Genomic DNA, 17,500 nt, shown 5'->3' on the forward strand with positions numbered 1-17,500 from the left:
TCCGACGAAGCCGTTCATGAACATCACCTACAACTTTCTGTCGGTCCCACAGGGATCGTCCGGGACTGCTGCTGTAAAGTATGCTGTAAAGGTGAGTTCCCCCCCCCCCCCACTCCCCACCCCCAGGCTCCCTCCCACCCTCCTCCGGATTTTTCCCTCCGTTCCCCCCCCCCCCAAGCTTTGTGTAATGTTTCAGGGGCTTGAAATTCTCAGGTTTATTTTTATCTTCTTTTTTTTCCCCCCCCAGATGTTCCGAAGACGAAAAAATAGACAAATCTGCTTGTCCCCCATACCCAGATTTCTACTTGCTAGTAAATAGAAGTTAAAAAAAAAAAAAAAAAGTCCACCTGGTCACCTAAATTTCTACTTGCCAGTAGAAAAAGAGTCCACTTAGTCACCCAAATTTCTCCTTGTCAGTGGACAGAAAAAAGCTACATGATCGCCCTAATTTCTACTTCCCAGTAGATAGAAAAATTTACATGATCACTGTAATTTCTAATTGCCAGTAAGAAGAAAAAAATCCACTTGTTCATCCAAATTTCTAACTGCCAGGAGGTAGAAATAATCCAGTTGTTCATCCAGATTTCTACTTGCCAATAGGTATAAAAAAATCCACTTGGTCACCGAAAACCTCTAACTCTCAGTAGGTATAAAAAAAACCCACTTGGTCACCGAAAATTTCTAAGTGCCAATAGGAAGAAAGAATCCACTTAGTCAACCTATTTTCTACTTGCCAATAGGTAGAAAAAATCCACTTGTTCATCCAAATTTCTACTTGCCAGTAGGTAGGAAAAAATCCACTTGGTCACCGTAAATTTCTGTCAGTAGGTAGAAAAAATCCACTTGTTCATCCAAACGTCTACTAGCCAATAGGTAGAGAAAAATCCATTTGGTCACCCTAATTTCTACTTGCCAGTAGGTAGAAAAATCCACTTGGTCACCGAAAATTTCTGTCAGTAGGTAAAAAAAACAAACCAACAACACTTGTTCATCCAAACTTCTACTTTTCAAAAGGTAGAAAAAAATCCACTTGGTCACTGTAAATTTCTGTCAGTAGGTAGAAAATATCCACCTGGTCACCGAAAATTTCTAACTTTCAGTAGGTAGAAAAAATCCACTTGGTCACCCTAATTTCTACTTGCCAGTAGGTAGGGAAAAATCCACTTGGTCACCCTAATTTCTACTTGCCAGTAGGTAGGGAAAAATCCACTTGGTCACCCTAATTTCTACTTGCCAGTAGGTAGAAAAAATCCAGTTGTTCATCCAAACGTCTACTAACCAGTAGGTAGGGAAAAATCCACTTGGTCACCCTAATTTCTACTTGCCAGTAGGTAGAAAAAAACCAGTTGTTCATAGAAAATATCCACCTGGTCACCGAAAATTTCTAACTTTCAGTAGGTAGAAAAAATCCAGTTGTTCATCCAAACGTCTACTAACCAGTAGGTAGAGAAAAATCCACTTGGTCACCCTAATTTCTACTTGCCAGTAGGTAGGGAAAAATCCACTTGTTCATCCAAATTTCTACTTGCCAGTAGGTAGGGAAAAATCCACTTGGTCACCCTAATTTCTACTTGCCAGTAGGTAGAGAAAAATCCACTTAGTCACCCCAATTTCTACCTGCCAGTACGTAGAAAAAAAAATCACTTGGTCACCCTATTTTCAACTTGCCAGTAGGTAGAAAAAGTCCACTTGTTCATCACACATGTGTGCTCGTACTAGCCTCCAGACCACCACTCAAGGTGTAGTGGAGGGGAGGCGGGGGGGGGGAGGTGGGGACAGAAAATATCGGCGGCTGAGCCGTGATTCGAACCAGCGCGCTCAGATTCTCTCGCTTCCTAGGTGGACGCGTTACCTCTAGGCCATCACTCCACATTAATTTTTTTGGCCGCTCATCTGTCCATACAGAGTCTGTGAGGGTCTGAGTTGTAATACGATTACGCCAGTCGATTGAATTTTTTGTTGTTGTTTGAAACAGTTTGTAAATCCTGTAATGTTTTGACGCTCTGGTTATCCCAAACGGAAGTATATTCCAAATATATTATGTATATATAAATGGATAGATGGATGCAATAAGTCCAATTGTGGCGAGTCCATTTCCTTTCCGTTAGCTGTGCTTTACTATGTGTGTATACATATGTATGTGTACATAACTACATGCATGTATATGAATGTGTAGTGTGTGTGTGTGTGTGTGTGTGCGTGTGTTTATGTAAGTTTGTGCCTGCCTGTGTGTGCGCATGTGTTAGGGTAGCTGTTAGATATACATGTATGTTAAAATGTATGTATGCAGTGTGTGTGTGTGTGTGTGTGTGTGTGTGTGTGTGTGTGTGTGTGTGTGTGTGTGTGTGTGTGTGTGTGTGTGGTCACATTTTGGTGTGTGTATGTAACATTGATGATGTAATGTTTTATGTCAACAAAAGCGGTTTTGTGAAGCAACTAGAGCAGATTTCTGGACAGTGTGCTATATAAGTATATATTACTATTATGGATAGTATGTATACATACATATAGATAGATAGATAGATAGAAATATGCATATATATATATATATATATATATATATATATATATATATATATGAGAGAGAGAGAGAGAGAGAAAGAATTTGGAGCAGAGCCCAAAAGAAAGATATGAAGACTTGAATATGACCTGTTGAGCAGTTGTGATACATGTCTGGTAAAGGCACATAGTTGGGTGGAGGCGGGTTGTTTTTTTTTTTTGTTTGTTTTTTTTTTCATGACGAAACTTATTGCAAGTAGCCTAACTCCTTATTCTGTGAATGTCCGTTCTGCCACAGAGAGAGAGAGAGAGAGAGAGAGAGAGAGAGAGAGAGAGAGAGAGAGAGAGAGAGAGAGAGAGAGTTAACACCCCAAAAGGATTTTTTCTTTATTTCGATTTGGAGACATTTTTTAACATTAATCCTTTTTTTTTTCCTTTTTTTTGTCAAGTTTAACTATTTTTGTTATAAATTTTGCAGACACACAACTCACGTGCACATATCGATACACACATTGATATGGAAATAAGAACATACATTCACACGACTCTTGTTTCCAATCAGTCAAGAGTTTATTATGTCAAGGTCTAGGTATGATTATTAGTCATAGAACGCTGTGAAACAGCTACAACGACACACACAGGGTGCCGATTTTTGTTTCAATCTTCTTTTTTTTTCTCTGTTTTTTTTTTTTTTTCATCATGATCAATTTCATCAACATAAATATATAGATAGGTATGCTTTCACTTCCTTTTCCCTGATTCCATGTTCCACTTTTTTCTCATGCTCCCCTATCAACTGTTCACATCTAAACCCCCCCCCCCCCGCCCCCCCCTCACCCACTCTGACCTCCCCTCCCCTCCCCTCCCCTCCCTCGACCCCCTCTACCCCATCCCTCCCCCCCCGCCCTCCCCCCAACCCTCTCCCCCCCCCACCCCCTCCCCCCCCCCCCCACACACACACACATCCCACACTCCACGTTGGATGGGTCTCTCTATTGTCTCATGCTTGTTTCAGTCATGCAGACAGATGTTTGGTAAACACGTATTGTACTGTAAGGAAAACACACGTTATTTACCAACTTCATGGTAGCAGCAAGAGAGCAGGTCATGATGAACATGAATACAGCAAAGAATATAGTGGACAAAGAAAAAAAAATTAATGATAGGGTGATAGACGTGCCAGCATTCCTCAAACTTTCTTCTTGACTTGTTAATATTTGCTATGTACTATTCTTCAGAGGTGCCGACTTTTTTTTTGTAGCTCTTAGACACAATAACGAAACAAACAGAAGTAGAAGTAAGAAAGAAAGAGACCGTGGAAAGAACAGCGACCACTGATATCCATGTGCTCTAGCTAACAATTATTTGTATTTCTTTTTATCACATAAGATTTCTCTGTGTGAAATTCGGGCTGCTCTCCCCAGGGAGAGCGCGTCGCTACACTACAGCGCCACCCATTTTTTGGTATTTTTTCCTGCGTGTAGTTTTATTTGTTTTTCCTATCGAAGTGGGTTTTTCTACAGAATTTTGCCAGGAACAACCCTTTTGTTGCCGTGGGTTCTTTTACGTGCGCTAAATGCATGCTGCACACGGGACCTCGGTTTATCGTCTCATCCGAATGACTAGCGTCCAGACCACCACTCAAGGTCTAGTGGAGGGGGAGAAAATATCGGCGGCTGAACCGTGATTCGAACCAGCGCACTCAGATTCTCTCGCTTCCAAGGCGGACGCGTTACCTCTAGGCCATCACTCCAATTAGGGACCAAGGACTAAGTACGTGCACTGTTGTGCATCAAATGTGGGGAGTCTGAAATCACGATATACAAATAAGACGTTAAACAGAAGATCACATAATTATGTGGTTAGTGAGATATCGATTATGGAGCGGGGATTGTAGGCCCCCCACCCCCCTCCCTCCCCTTTCTTTTCTTTTAATTTTTGTTTTCCGATACCAGGTGGGTATTTTTTTTTTTAGAGATAAAAACTTCTTGGGTTGTTTTTTTTAAACCACACTTTACAAGTGCTACGTCCATACTTGCAAGTACTAAATGGCTACTTGTCTACACACACACACACACACACACACACACACACACACACACACACACACACACACACACACACACACACATTTCATCCGACGTAACAGCATGAGCCGCATTTTCCGGCCACAACCCTATGCTGATGTAATCAGATTTTCCTGTTCTTCTGGCAAAGCACACACACACACACACACACACACACACACACACGCGCGCGCGCGCACACACGCACACACACACACACACACACACACATACACACACACACACACACACACACACACACACACACACACACACTTCTAACGTATATCCGGATGTGTGTCTACAATAAATTTGGAGAGAAAAACAACAACAACAAAACAGTAGAGTGATGGCCTAGAGGTAACACGTCCGCCTAGGAAGCGAGAGAATCTGAGCGCGCTGGTTCGAATCACGGCTCGGCCCTGGTATTTTCTCCCCCTCCACTAGACCTTGAGTGGTGGTCTGGACGTTAGTCATTCGGATAAGACGATAAACCGCGGTCCCGTATGCAGCATGCACTTAGCGCACGTAAAAGAACCCACGGCAACAAAAGGGTTGTTCCTGGCAAAATTCTGTAGAAAAACCCACTTCGATAGGAAAAACAAATAAAACTGTACGCAGGAAAAAATACACACACACACACACACGCACACGCACACACACACACACACAAAAGGGGGTGGCGCTGTAGTGTAGCGACGCGCTCTCCCTGGGGAGAGCAGCCCGAATTCACACAGAGAATTCTGTTGTGATAAAAAGAAATACAAGAATTCTGCGGGGGCTTTTGTTCCCGCATTAGTATGGCTTGGAAGCGTTCCAAGGCTGTGAACTCCCCTGAGTTGAACGGGTTAAGCAGGGTGTTATACATATATATATATATATATATATATATATATATATATATATAAAATTCAGTTGAATAGGGGATAAATGTTATGACAATAATAATCATCATCATCATAATGATAATGATAATAATCATAATCATAGGGATACTACTCCTACTCCTACTACTACTACTACTACTAGTAATACAACAACAATAATAATAATAATAGTAACAACAACAACAATAATAATAATGATAATAATAATGATAATAATGATAATAGTGAATGCACGGTAGCGACTTCCAGGAGGGAGGGAGAAGTTCATTCTGATTTGTAAGAACGTGAGTTTCATCACATGCAGTCACCTTTCCCTTGCGGCTCCTCTGTGTGTGTGTGTGTGTGTGTGTGTGTGTGTGTGTGTGTGTTGGAGGGAGGTGGGGGAGCGAATGATGAGATATTATGTAAGAAAAAAATTTCTTCTTCTTCTTCTTCTTCTTCGATCGTGGGCTGCAAATCCCACGTTCCCTCGTATGTACACGAGTGGGCTTTTACGTCCATGACCGTTTTTACCCCGCCACGTAGGCAGCCATACTCCGTTTTCGGGGAGGTGCATGCTGGGTATGTTCTTTTTTTTTTTGTATCATCATAACCCACCGAACGCTGACACGCTTGCCGTGTGCACACAAAGGGGGTTCAGGCACTAACAGGTCTGCACATAAGTTTACCTGGATGATCGAAAAAAAACACCCAAACTCTTTACCCTTAATCCACCAGGCACCGTAACAGAGATTCGAACCCGGGACCCTCAGATTGAAAGTCCAACGCTTTAACCACTGAGCTATCGCACGCCCTCCCCCCTCCCCGCACACCCTCCCCACCACCCTCGCCTCTCCCCCCCAAAAAAAAACCCCTCTATCCCAATCCTCCCACAACCCACACAATTACAACATCATACAACACATTACAATAAGATACAACACAATCAATGCGAAACAATGCAATGCAATGCTATGCATTTCAATACATTACAATGCACACACACACACACACACACACACACACACACACACACACATACACACACACACACACACAAATGATTGTACACGTGCAGCTGGGATACGTGCAGAAGGCGAAGGACTGGCGATGCCTGAAGAACGACGGTTACGGGACCATCAATGCCACGGGTGTGGGCACTGTCAGCGTAATGTGGCGGACAGACGGCACCAACATGAGGCTGTGGTTCTACCTTGACGGTTCGTTTCACAAAGAATACATACATAATGATGATAATAATGATACTGATGGCAGTGACGGTTATGATGATGATGATGGTAATGATGGTGATGATGATTTTGATAATAATAATAATAATGATAAGAAGAAGAATGATAACATGATAACAAAAATGATAAAACAAGAAGAAGAATGAAAAAAAAAGGTAATAATAATGATTATGATGATAATGACAGTGATAATAATATTGATGATAATAATAATAACATTAATCATTCTTCTTCTTCTTCTTCTTCTTCTTCGTTCGTGGGCTGCAACTCCTACGTTCACTCGTATGTACACGAAGGGGCTTTAACGTGCATGACCGTTTTTACCCCGCCATGTAGGCAGTGTTTTCGAGGGTGTAAGAAGAAGAACAACAACAATACTGTATCATTATTATCATTATAATGGTACAGAAGAAGATTAATTATTGTCATTGTTATTAGCATTCTATCATCATTATTACTATTACGATAATGGTACAAAAGAAGAAGAAGGTGGTCAAAAACGACACACTATGATATTTTAACATGAAATAGTGCGCATGCATTGACTACCTTCTGTTCTGTGATTTAGTTATCATTTGATTGAAGTAGAAAAAAAAATTTTAAAATAAAAAAATAAAAATGAAATAGTTGATCAACTTGACTGTTCACGATTTAGTGCTGGGTGATATAAAACCTGCTGTTGGTTGGGGATTTTTGCGGTTTTATTGTTGTTGTTGTTGTTGTCGTTGTTTTATTTTAATTCTTTTTAAGGTAGCCATGTTGATGATAACGTTCGTGTTTGTGGCGCGTTTGGTGATCGGTGGATTTCCAGGAAGGCGCCATGTTGTTTACCTAATGAAAGCTGAGATTTAGACTGGATGCTAGTTTTCTAGAGATTGGATTAATAATGATAATTATGATGATAATAATAATAATAATTAGTATTAAAAATATTATAATAATAATAATAATAATTTAGTATTAAAAAATATTTAAAATATTTTAAAAAAATCGATATCCAGAGAGAATTCTAACGGCTGGTGGTGGCTTTCAATGTCATTTCTGTAACTGTCGGAAGCGAGTGTGTTCGGAGTTGGGGTTTTTTTTTGGTTTTTTTTATGTTGTTGTTTTTTTAAATAATTTTTTTAATTTTTTTTTTGCGCTTGTTACTGTTCCGAGGGTGCTGACCTGACGGAGGTGATCTTGTTAAAGATGCGACGGACTGTGTAAGGTGGATGGATGGGATGAAAAAATTAATGAGCTGAGATGATTAGGGAGGGGAGAGTATCCGGATTGTTGGCCGGCAAGAGTCATTATTCGTCGTTCGTTTGAGGGGAGCGGATTTTGTGATGGGACTTTGTTGTTGTTTTTTCTGTGGCAGCGACTTTCAACGTTCTTTGTTGTTGTTTTTTCTATAAGAATTATATATATAATATATATATATAATATACTACATACTATACTATATATATATAATTATGTTCATAATTATATAAAAGGAAGGAAACTATTGTAATTGTAAAGCGCTTCGAGAGAAATTATTTGCTTGGGCGCTATATGAATAATTCTCTCTTTTTAATTTCTTTTTATTACTTAAAAAAGCATGCTTCATTGTTGGGCATGCGCATGGTTGTCTGCGTTGCCTTGGGGACTTTCTGTAGAGTGTGTAGATAGTGTGCGTGTGTATAATTATGTATGTCTCTGTCTGTACCTGTGTGCAGGCGTCAATTTCAGCATCAAATGCGAAGACGTGAATGAGTCACTGCTGTCATGTTCAAACACTAAACCTACCCCCACCACACCACCTACCACTGTGATGACAACCACCACACCTTCTACAACGATTACAATCTCCTCCAAGTCTCCCGAAGGGCCTGAGACACACCAAAGTAAGTATCGCTTTATCATCATCTTCTTCTTCTTCTTGTTCTTCACCATCATCATCATCATGAATATCATCATCACCGTCATCATTAACAACACCATCATTATCATCACGATATTAAGAACATCATCTTCATCACCACCACCGCCATCATCATCAACAACATCATCATTATCGTGCTACCGACCAAACACCGCCACCATTGCTGGTCCCTTGCCACATGCTCTTTGGTCTGCGCGGTTTGAACTATCCTTCTCTCTCTCTGTCTCTCTCTGTGTGAGTGAATATGTATATATGTGTCGATTGTGCAACCTGGGTACGGAAGATGAAATGCAATTTTTGCTATGTTGCCCTGCTTTGAGTGACCTCAGACAAAGATTAATTCAACCTAAATATTATAAAGATCCCTGTGCTTTTAGATTTAATCTGCTCATGTCGTCAGAACATGAGCTTACCCAACAAAACGTGACCATATACTTATATGAGGCATTGAAGAGACTTCGAATTGTTATTTTGTGAATGTTGTTGAGTATTGTATTAGCTACGTTTGGTTGATTTGTGATGTTGGTTTATCGTGTCAAGTCATTTTCATTATTTATTTTCTTGTATGACCCCCTTCAGTAAGGGGCTTTGGCCTTAATCTGAATAAAACATCGTTATCGTTATCGTTATCTCTCTCTCTCTCTCTCTGTGTGTGTGTGTGTGTGTGTGTGTGTGTGTGTGTGTGTGTGTGTGTGTGTTTGTTTCTGTGATTGTCTGTTTGCTTTCTTCTTCTTCTTCTTGGGTTACGCTGCTGGTCAGGCATCTGCTTGGCAGATGTGGTGTAGCGTATATGGTTTTGTCCGAACGCAGTGACGCCTCCTTGAGCTACTGAAACTGAAACTGAAACTTCTTCTTCGATCTTGGGCTGCAACTCCCACGTTCACTCGTATATTACACGAGTGGGCTTTTACGTGTTTGACCTTTTTACCCCGCCATGTAGGCAGGCACATTCCGTTTTCGGGCGTGTGCATGCCGGGTATGTTCTTGTTTCCATAACCCACAGAACACTGGCATGGATCACAGGATCTTTTTAACGTGCGTATTTGATCTTCTGCTTGTCGTATACACACGAAGGGGGTTCAGGCACTAAGCAGGTCTGCACATATGTTGACCTGGGAGATCGAAAAAAAAAAAGAAGAAAAAAAATCCGCCCTTTATCCACCAGGCGCCGTTACCGAGATTGGAACCCCGGACCCTCAGATTGAAAGTCCCGCGCTTTAACCATTCGGCTATAGCGCCCGTCGTCTGTTTGACTGGCTGCCTCTCTGATCATCAGAACATTAATTTTCCCGAAAGTTAAAGTTTATAGACAGTATTGTTCTTCAGAATGAAGCATGTGAAAAGAAAAAAAAAAAATCAACAACCCTACCCTCATCAAATCTATATAAAAAAAAAAGAAAATCTCTCTCTCTCTCTCTCTCTCTCTCTCTCTCTCTCTCTCTCTCTCTCTGGCAGAACGGATATTCACGGAATAAGGAGTTAGGTTACTTGCAATAAGTTTCGTCATGAAAAATTTTTTTTTTTTTTTAAACCCCCCAAAAAACCCACCCGACTATGTGCCTTTAATATTGTTTTCGTTTTTAACACTTTCTCTTCTGAAACTGCCCAGACATGTATCACAACTGCTCAACAGGTCAAATTCAAGTCTTCATATCTCTCCTTTGGGCTCTGCTCCAAATTATTTCTCTCTCTCTCTCTCTCTCTCTCTCTCTCTCTCTCTCACACACACACACATATATATATATATGTGCATCTATCTATCTATCTATCTATCTATCTATCTATCTATATGTATGTATACATACTATCCATAATAATAATATATATTTATATAGCACACACTCTCTCTCTCTCTCTCTCTCTCACGCGCGCGCACATTTATTGATTCAATCTTTCGTTTGCTTATTTCTAATTTCTTTATTATATTTCAGATGTGAATAAATTCACCATCACTCTCAAATAACGGCTACTGCATGTCCTGCGATATAAAAATAAAAATAAAAAAAAACTTTTTTTTTTTTTTCAATTTCAATCTATTCATTTATTGATTCAATCTTTTGTTTTGCTTACTTCTAATTTTCATCATATATATTATATTTCAGATGTTCATACATTCATCATCCCTGTCTTGCTTCCCGTCGTCTGCGTCATTATCATCACCATTGTTATTGCCATTACCGTCTGTTTCGTCAAAAGCAGGTAAGAGAAGGGGAGGGGAGGGGGAGGGAGAGGAGATTAATGATGATGACTGCTGATTGGTGATGATGATTACTGATGATTGCTGATATCTTCGTGCGTGTGTGCGTGCGTGCGTGTGTGTGTGTGTGTGTGTGTGTGTGTGTGTGTGCGTGTGTGTGTGCGTGTGTGTGAGAGAGAGAGAGAGAGAGAGTGTGTGTGTGTGTGTGTGTGTGTTTCGCTCTGATCCTAACCCCGCGTATTTATTCGTTCACTAAAAAAATAAAAATAAAAAAAAAATTAGCGGGTCAAGTCATTTCCTATCTGGCGGACAACAGGTAACACTAGTGATTCATATCCCCTACTTATCTTCTTTAGGCAGCACTTTTCAAGTCTAATTTTGATTCATAGATGTACGGGCAGCCACTTTTTTTTTCTTTCTTTTTCTTTCTTTCTTTTCTTTTCTTTTCTTTTTTTTATTTTTTAATACAAGTCGGTCCTTATCCGTTATTAAAACGCAGACAGCAGATGGCCCAGATCAACCCTGCACGTAGCGGGATGCCCACAGAGATTCCTCCTCCTCCTCCTCCTCCTCCTGGACCTCCTGTGCCCACTCCGAGAGCCGAGCGTCAACAGAGCCTGAATCACAGTTACACCTCCCTGAACATCGCTCCTGAAGACTCCGTGATGGACAACCAAGACAAGAGGACCGCCCGCAACCGCAACCGGGTTGACAAAGAGGTGTGGGTCCCTTTGTATTATAACTCTTGAATTTTTACGGTACTGTGTGTGTTGAGCGGGACGACTTGGGGGATACGCGATGGGCGTGGGGGGGGGGGGGGGGGGTGGGGACACGATCGTTCCCGATCCAATAACCTCCCCTAACTCTCAGTGGTTAAAAATAACCATTTTACATTGTACCCATCTGGACGAGTATGTGACAACATTGTGCTTTGTTTGTTTGTTTGGGTTTTTTTTTTTGTTTTTTTTTCTTTTCTTTTTTCTTTTTTTTTTTTTTTGGATCGAATTGCCTGAATGCTCTCAGCAAGGCGTGGATCTCGATCATATAGCATCACACTTTGATTTTTTTTTTTTTTTTTTTTTCTATCTTTGTCTTTCAGCTGGTGGACAACGTAGAAGTGAATAAGGCGAAGCAGAAGAAAATGTCGAATCAGTTGACGGTCAAACATGACAAAACAAAATTACTGTCACCATCATTATTATTACTTCCCTCGACGGTAACCACTCCTCAAACACTGTGACAAACAGCGAAATATTGCCGTGGAAACACTGCGACATATACAAATAAAATTTAAAGAATTAGGATAGAAATACCTCAACAGAATGGTAGTGCGTATGTCGAGACAAGACTTAACTTTCCATGCGAATAAACACAAGGACACACATGCACAAGGAATCAAGTACCCACACAATAATTATGAGACTTGTTTCCCAGCTGCCAAGTTTTTTTTTTAAACATCCGCGCAGAACATGTCTCAGTCTGATGATGGAAATCCTCTTTGACAAAAAAAAAAAAAAAAAAAAAAAAAAAGTCCCTTTCCTAGAAATTACGAAACTCACACTACACACTGGTAAGTAGTGTCGTAGAAGGCTAGGGTTGTGCCGGTCGGGGGGCTGGGGGGGGGGAGTGTATTCCTGGCGGCGGCTTCGGCAGCCGGATTGACCTTGCTGGAGATTGCGAACACACCAGTTGAACTCGACTGCGCCCCATCTCCCCTCTCAGTTCATAGCACATCCCTCGGTAGCCCAGCTGAATTGCGCCCAACAGCAACCTACCACAACACGACAGTTCTTCAACTTCATCCGTCGAGTGTCCACAATCATCAGGTTGATTATTCTGAAAGGGTTTTTTGTTTTGTTTTGTTTTTCCCCTCAGTTTTGCTTTTCTCGAGATTCAATCAGTGAGTAGCTGTGGGTTCTTTTTTTTTCTTTCTTTGTTTATTTGTTGGGAGGGAGGTTTTAGGAGGGGGAAGGGGAGTGGGATTATGAGATGAGTGTGTGTGTGTGTGTGTGTGTGTGTGTGTCTTGTGGTTGAGGGAAATCTGGAACTGAATATTCGGTTTGTGGGTGGGTGGGTTGATGGGTGGGTGAGGTCGGAGAGGGCGGGAGTGGGGGGGGTGGTTGTTGTTTTTGTTGTGGTGGTTATTTTATGTGGAGGTGGAGCTATTTTGGGTCAGCTTCCAAGAGGAGGTTGGGGTTGTAGGAGGCCGCACATGTGTTAAATGTTGAGTGTGTGTGTGTGTGTCTGTCTGTGTGTGTTGTGTGCATGTGTGTGTGTGAATTTGCGCGCGCGCGCGCATGTGTGTGTGTGTGTGTGTGTATGTGTGTGTGCGTGTGTGTTAGCTGGTGGGGGGGGGGGGAGAGAGAGAATGGAGGAAATCCACTCCAATTTTGCCATTGTTTGTGAAGGATCACACAGCTGAACAAGGTGAATCAGTAACCGGTGAAGAACGAAAAAAAGAAAAGAAGAGGTGCTTCATGACTTAATGACTTACATTCATCAGAGGTGAATAAAATGAAAGGGTCATTCATTTACCTGTTTCTTTTTTTTTTCTCTCTCTCTCATGCAGTATATTTTATTTTGCGTTTGTACTGCTGCATCATACTTGCTGCATAACTTCCTTCATTTTTTTTGTGTTCATTCAATAGTGCAATCTTATATTTCATGAACTAATTGCCTTTCAATTAACAGAAGTGTGATTTTGACATTGAAAGAGATTTCATTTATTTTTTTTAAAAAAAAAAAACACACCCAAAAACCAACAGTCATACCTGTGGCAGTTTTTGGTGTTGCGTTTTAGTGGTTTTTTTTGTTTTTTGGGGTTGTTTTTTTTTTACAAATTACCATCGAAATAACCATAGCAAAAGTGTAACGTCTGTGATGAAGACGGAACGTGAATATATTATGTTTTGTTTTCTTCCCTGTGATTGACTACATTTTCTTCTTCTTCTTTGTTCATGGGCTGTTCGCTATTATACACGAGTGGGCTTTTTACACATATGACCGTTTTCACCCCCTCCATGTAGACAGTCATTCTCATTTTTAAAGGGGACGGGGAGGGTGGGTGTAGGGGTGGGGATGGGGGTATGGGGGGGGGGGGCGGTGAAGGCCGTGTATGTTCATGTTTCCATAACCCATCGAACGCTGACATGGGTTACCGGTCTTTGATCTTCTGCATGTGTATGCACACACGAAGGGGGTTCAGGCGCTAACAGGTTTGCGCATTTGTTGACCCGGGAGATGGGGAATACCTCCACCCTTTTTACCCAACAGGCGACGGGACACTTAGATTGAAAGTCCAGCGCTTTAACCACTCGGCTGGTGCGCCCGTCATGTGTGTGTGTGTGTGTGTGTGTGTGTGTGTGTGTGGTTACGATCTGTGTGAGCAATATTTTAGTTGGAAATGTCACAATACTAAATACAAGTGGAACAGGACTGCTTTGAAGTCTTATATAAACGGTCCGTGGGAACTGTGCATACGTTTGATAAAAAAAACTTTTTTTTAAATTGTGAATTTAATGTTTTTCCTTATTGCCGTTGCATAATATAGACTTAAGTGTTTATTTCCATCTTCAGTGTTCAAGTGTGCGTGAAAGGTTGTTGTTGGTTCACTGTACATACATCGCGAGAGAGAAGTGATGTTGAACCGGATTTGATGTTTTATCATCATCCGAACACAACGTGGTCACAAGTGATGGAAAGTAATCTTGAAGTGCACATCATTGTTGGATTTTGTAATTGTTGTTTGTTGTTGTTGGGTTTTTTTTTCAAAACACTACACATCGTCAAAATGTGTGTGAAAGTGGATGATTTTGATTTTGTTGTCTGTATTAATATTATAGTCTGAACGTTTTTATTTTAATGATACAGGATTATCTCCCATGATGTGGTGAAACGAAGTTAACTGATTAATTTATTTTCATTCCTTTGTACATATACATGTCCGTCTCATCATCTTAATTGAGTTGTGTGTGCTTGAGTGACTCCGTTATGTTTTCAAATTTGATAAATGACAATTTTCAATGACAATAGATTGGAATTTTTTTTTTGTTTTTTTTTTTGCCCCCAGTGTGAAAGGAATGAACGTGTTTCCTCCTGAATTGCAGCCTACAGCTCGTACACTTTTATACTTTTTTTATATTTAACGATTACACGCTGCGATGTGAATGAGGGATTTCGATTTTGTCCCTAGTATAAATAAAACACATGTCTGACAATAAAAAGAATCATTTAAGATGGTTGTGTGTGTGTGTGTGTGTGTGTGTGTGTGTTTGTGTGTGTGTGTGAGCGAGTGTGTATGTGTGTGTGTGTTTGTGTGTGTGTGTGTGTGTGTGTGAGTGAGCGAGTGTGTGTGTGTGTGTGTGTGTGTGTGTGTGTGTGTGCGTATGTGGTCTTGACTATGATACGGTTGTTTTTGTAGTTTTTACTCACATTATTTGTCAGTGTGTAGTCAGTTTGGTTCACGGTGTAAACCAGAACCAGTTTCAGTCTGAAACATTCTCATATTGCGCATCAAGTTTTGGAGAGAATCAAACAGCAGCCGTACGTAGGAAACTGTGAAACCAGCATTTAACTTCATACGCTTTACGGATCAGAGGACTGAAAAGATGGCAAAAATAATGGTTTAATTAACTGCATGAACGCCATGGATAAAACCATCTTTTAAGTTATGCATTGCATCTCACAAACCCAAACACATGCATAGCTATCAAGGCCATAATAACTCCGGGAATAATGATTACCTTTGATTAATGAATAACGTTCAAAGATTAGAATTCCAGCTGTTTTATTCAACAACAACAACAACCAAAACAAAAAACAAAAAAAACAAAAAAAAAAACAAAAAAAAACAACCACATTTGGATTATCGTACATTTCTTTGCATGTCATTAAGGTCATCTAAAATCACACAATGTGAATAGACTGAAGAACACGTTAAGCGAGAAAAAAAAAATAGACAGATGATAGATTAAACAGCAAAAGAACGATAGCAAGAGACATTAAGGGACAACTGAAATGAAGCAGGTGGAGGGAGGAGGGAGTGCAGGAAAAAGGGAGGGAAAAGAATTATGAAAAAAAAAGGGGGGGCTGAGGGGGGGGGGGGGTCGGCGGGGGGGGGGAGTGGGGGGGGGGGAAGAAGAAAAGGATGGGGAGAACCAACGAGGTAAGAAAATACCAAAACTAAAAGCAGAAAGAAGCGACATAAAAATACAAGAAAGAAAGAAAGAAAAAAAAAAAAAAAAAAAAAAGAGTAAGGGGGTTGGGGGAGGAAAGAAACTCAAAAATAAAAACCAACAACAACAACAACAACAAAATAAAAACCAACAGCGACAACAACAACAACAAAATAAAACAATAAAGAAAACTCAGCAACCCCGAAAATTGAATAACAAGGATGCTGCATTGTTTCTTATATTGAAACAACAGGCAAAAAAAAAAAAAGCAAAACAAAACAAAACAAAAACGTCTCTGGAAACTTTGTTTTAAATTATATTACACAGTTCAAATGAACAAACGCAGACTACGGGCTATACACAGAAACTCTCTCTCTCTCTCTCTCGCACACACACACACACACACACACACACACGAGCGCGCGTGCACACACAAATAAAAGAAACAGCAAATAAAAAAAGAAAAGAAAGAAAGAAAAATGTGTGTGTGTGTGTGTGTGTGTGTGTGTGTGTGTGTGTGTGTGTGTGTGTGTGTGTTGAGACATAAATGCAGAGCTTTACTAAGAAACCAACGTACATTTAAAAAAAAAATTAAAATAAAATAATATATTAAAATAAACAATAACGAGCGAGAGAGAAAAACAACAACAACAAACCAACCAGAAACAGTCACACAGACCAAGGAAAGGAAATACAGACAAGGAAATACATAGGACGACAACCAGAACAGTCACACAGATAAAGGCGTGTCATACAAGGAAATACATACTTAGGACGACAACCACCACCACCACCACCACCAGCACCACCCATCCCCCCACACCACTCAACACATAATATACCGAACAATGAAATAAAACACAAACACTCTTATCTACCATACAACTCTTGCAGCAGCCCCAACAGTCTGTTTCAATGGAATGTGTGTGTGTGTGTGTGTGTGTGTGTGTGTGTGGATTATTAAAAAAAATCAAAAATCCATATACATACATACATATATATTCAGAGAGATCTTGAGAGAGAGAGAGATCTTGAGAGAGAGAGAGAGAGAGAGAGAGAGAGAGAGAGAGAGAGAGAGAGATTCAGAGATTCCCAGCTTTGAAGAAAATATACACCGTAAATACATCAATTTCTCATAACAAATATTGACACACAGACAGATAGATAGATATGTAGATACACAAATAAATATATAGATACACTGCTTCAGTTTCAATTTCAATTTCTCAAGGAGGCATATCCCATATACGCTACACCACATCTGCTTGGCAGAAGCCTGACCAGCAGCATAACCCAACGCGTTTAGCCAGGCCTTGAGTGCATGCATATATATATATATATATGTGTGTGTGTGTGTGTGTGTGTGTGTGTGCAGTGCGTGCATGTGTGTGTGTGTGTGTGCAGTACGTGCATGTGTGTGTGTGTGTGTGTGCAGTACGTGCATGTGTGTGTGTGTGTGTGTGTGTGTGTGTGTGTGTGTCTATTGGAATGGATTTCTGCTACAGAATTTTGCCAGAGGACAACACTCTCGTTGCCATGGGT

General features: G+C 40.5%; 2 protein-coding genes across 3 annotated transcripts in view; one reads left to right on the forward strand and one right to left on the reverse strand.

Annotated features, from left to right (window-relative positions):
• Positions 1 to 12,304, forward strand: part of LOC143283371 (uncharacterized) — a 17,388-nt gene extending 5,084 nt beyond the window's left edge. Inside the window, exons 3-7 of one of the 2 annotated variants that reach the window (XM_076589576.1) lie at positions 1 to 91; positions 6,510 to 6,651; positions 8,382 to 8,549; positions 10,690 to 10,786; positions 11,284 to 12,304. The exon at positions 1 to 91 is cut by the window's left edge and continues 127 nt beyond it. In XM_076589576.1, coding sequence (XP_076445691.1) covers positions 1 to 91; positions 6,510 to 6,651; positions 8,382 to 8,549; positions 10,690 to 10,786; positions 11,284 to 11,533 — 748 coding nt within the window. In that variant the 3' untranslated portion in view covers positions 11,534 to 12,304. The remainder of the gene's footprint in view (positions 92 to 6,509; positions 6,652 to 8,381; positions 8,550 to 10,689; positions 10,787 to 11,283) is intronic. The other variant, XM_076589578.1, reaches the window with a different exon arrangement.
• Positions 12,305 to 17,384: 5,080 nt separating this feature from the next.
• The window catches only part of LOC143283372 (uncharacterized), a 16,746-nt gene continuing 16,630 nt past the window's right edge, over positions 17,385 to 17,500 (reverse strand). Inside the window, exon 10 of the mRNA XM_076589579.1 lies at positions 17,385 to 17,500. This exon is cut by the window's right edge and continues 1,038 nt beyond it. The gene's annotated coding sequence lies outside the window, so the exon portion shown is untranslated.

Source organism: Babylonia areolata, chromosome 6, assembly GCF_041734735.1.
Source record: "Babylonia areolata isolate BAREFJ2019XMU chromosome 6, ASM4173473v1, whole genome shotgun sequence".
NCBI classification, from domain to species: Eukaryota; Metazoa; Mollusca; class Gastropoda; order Neogastropoda; family Buccinidae; genus Babylonia; species Babylonia areolata.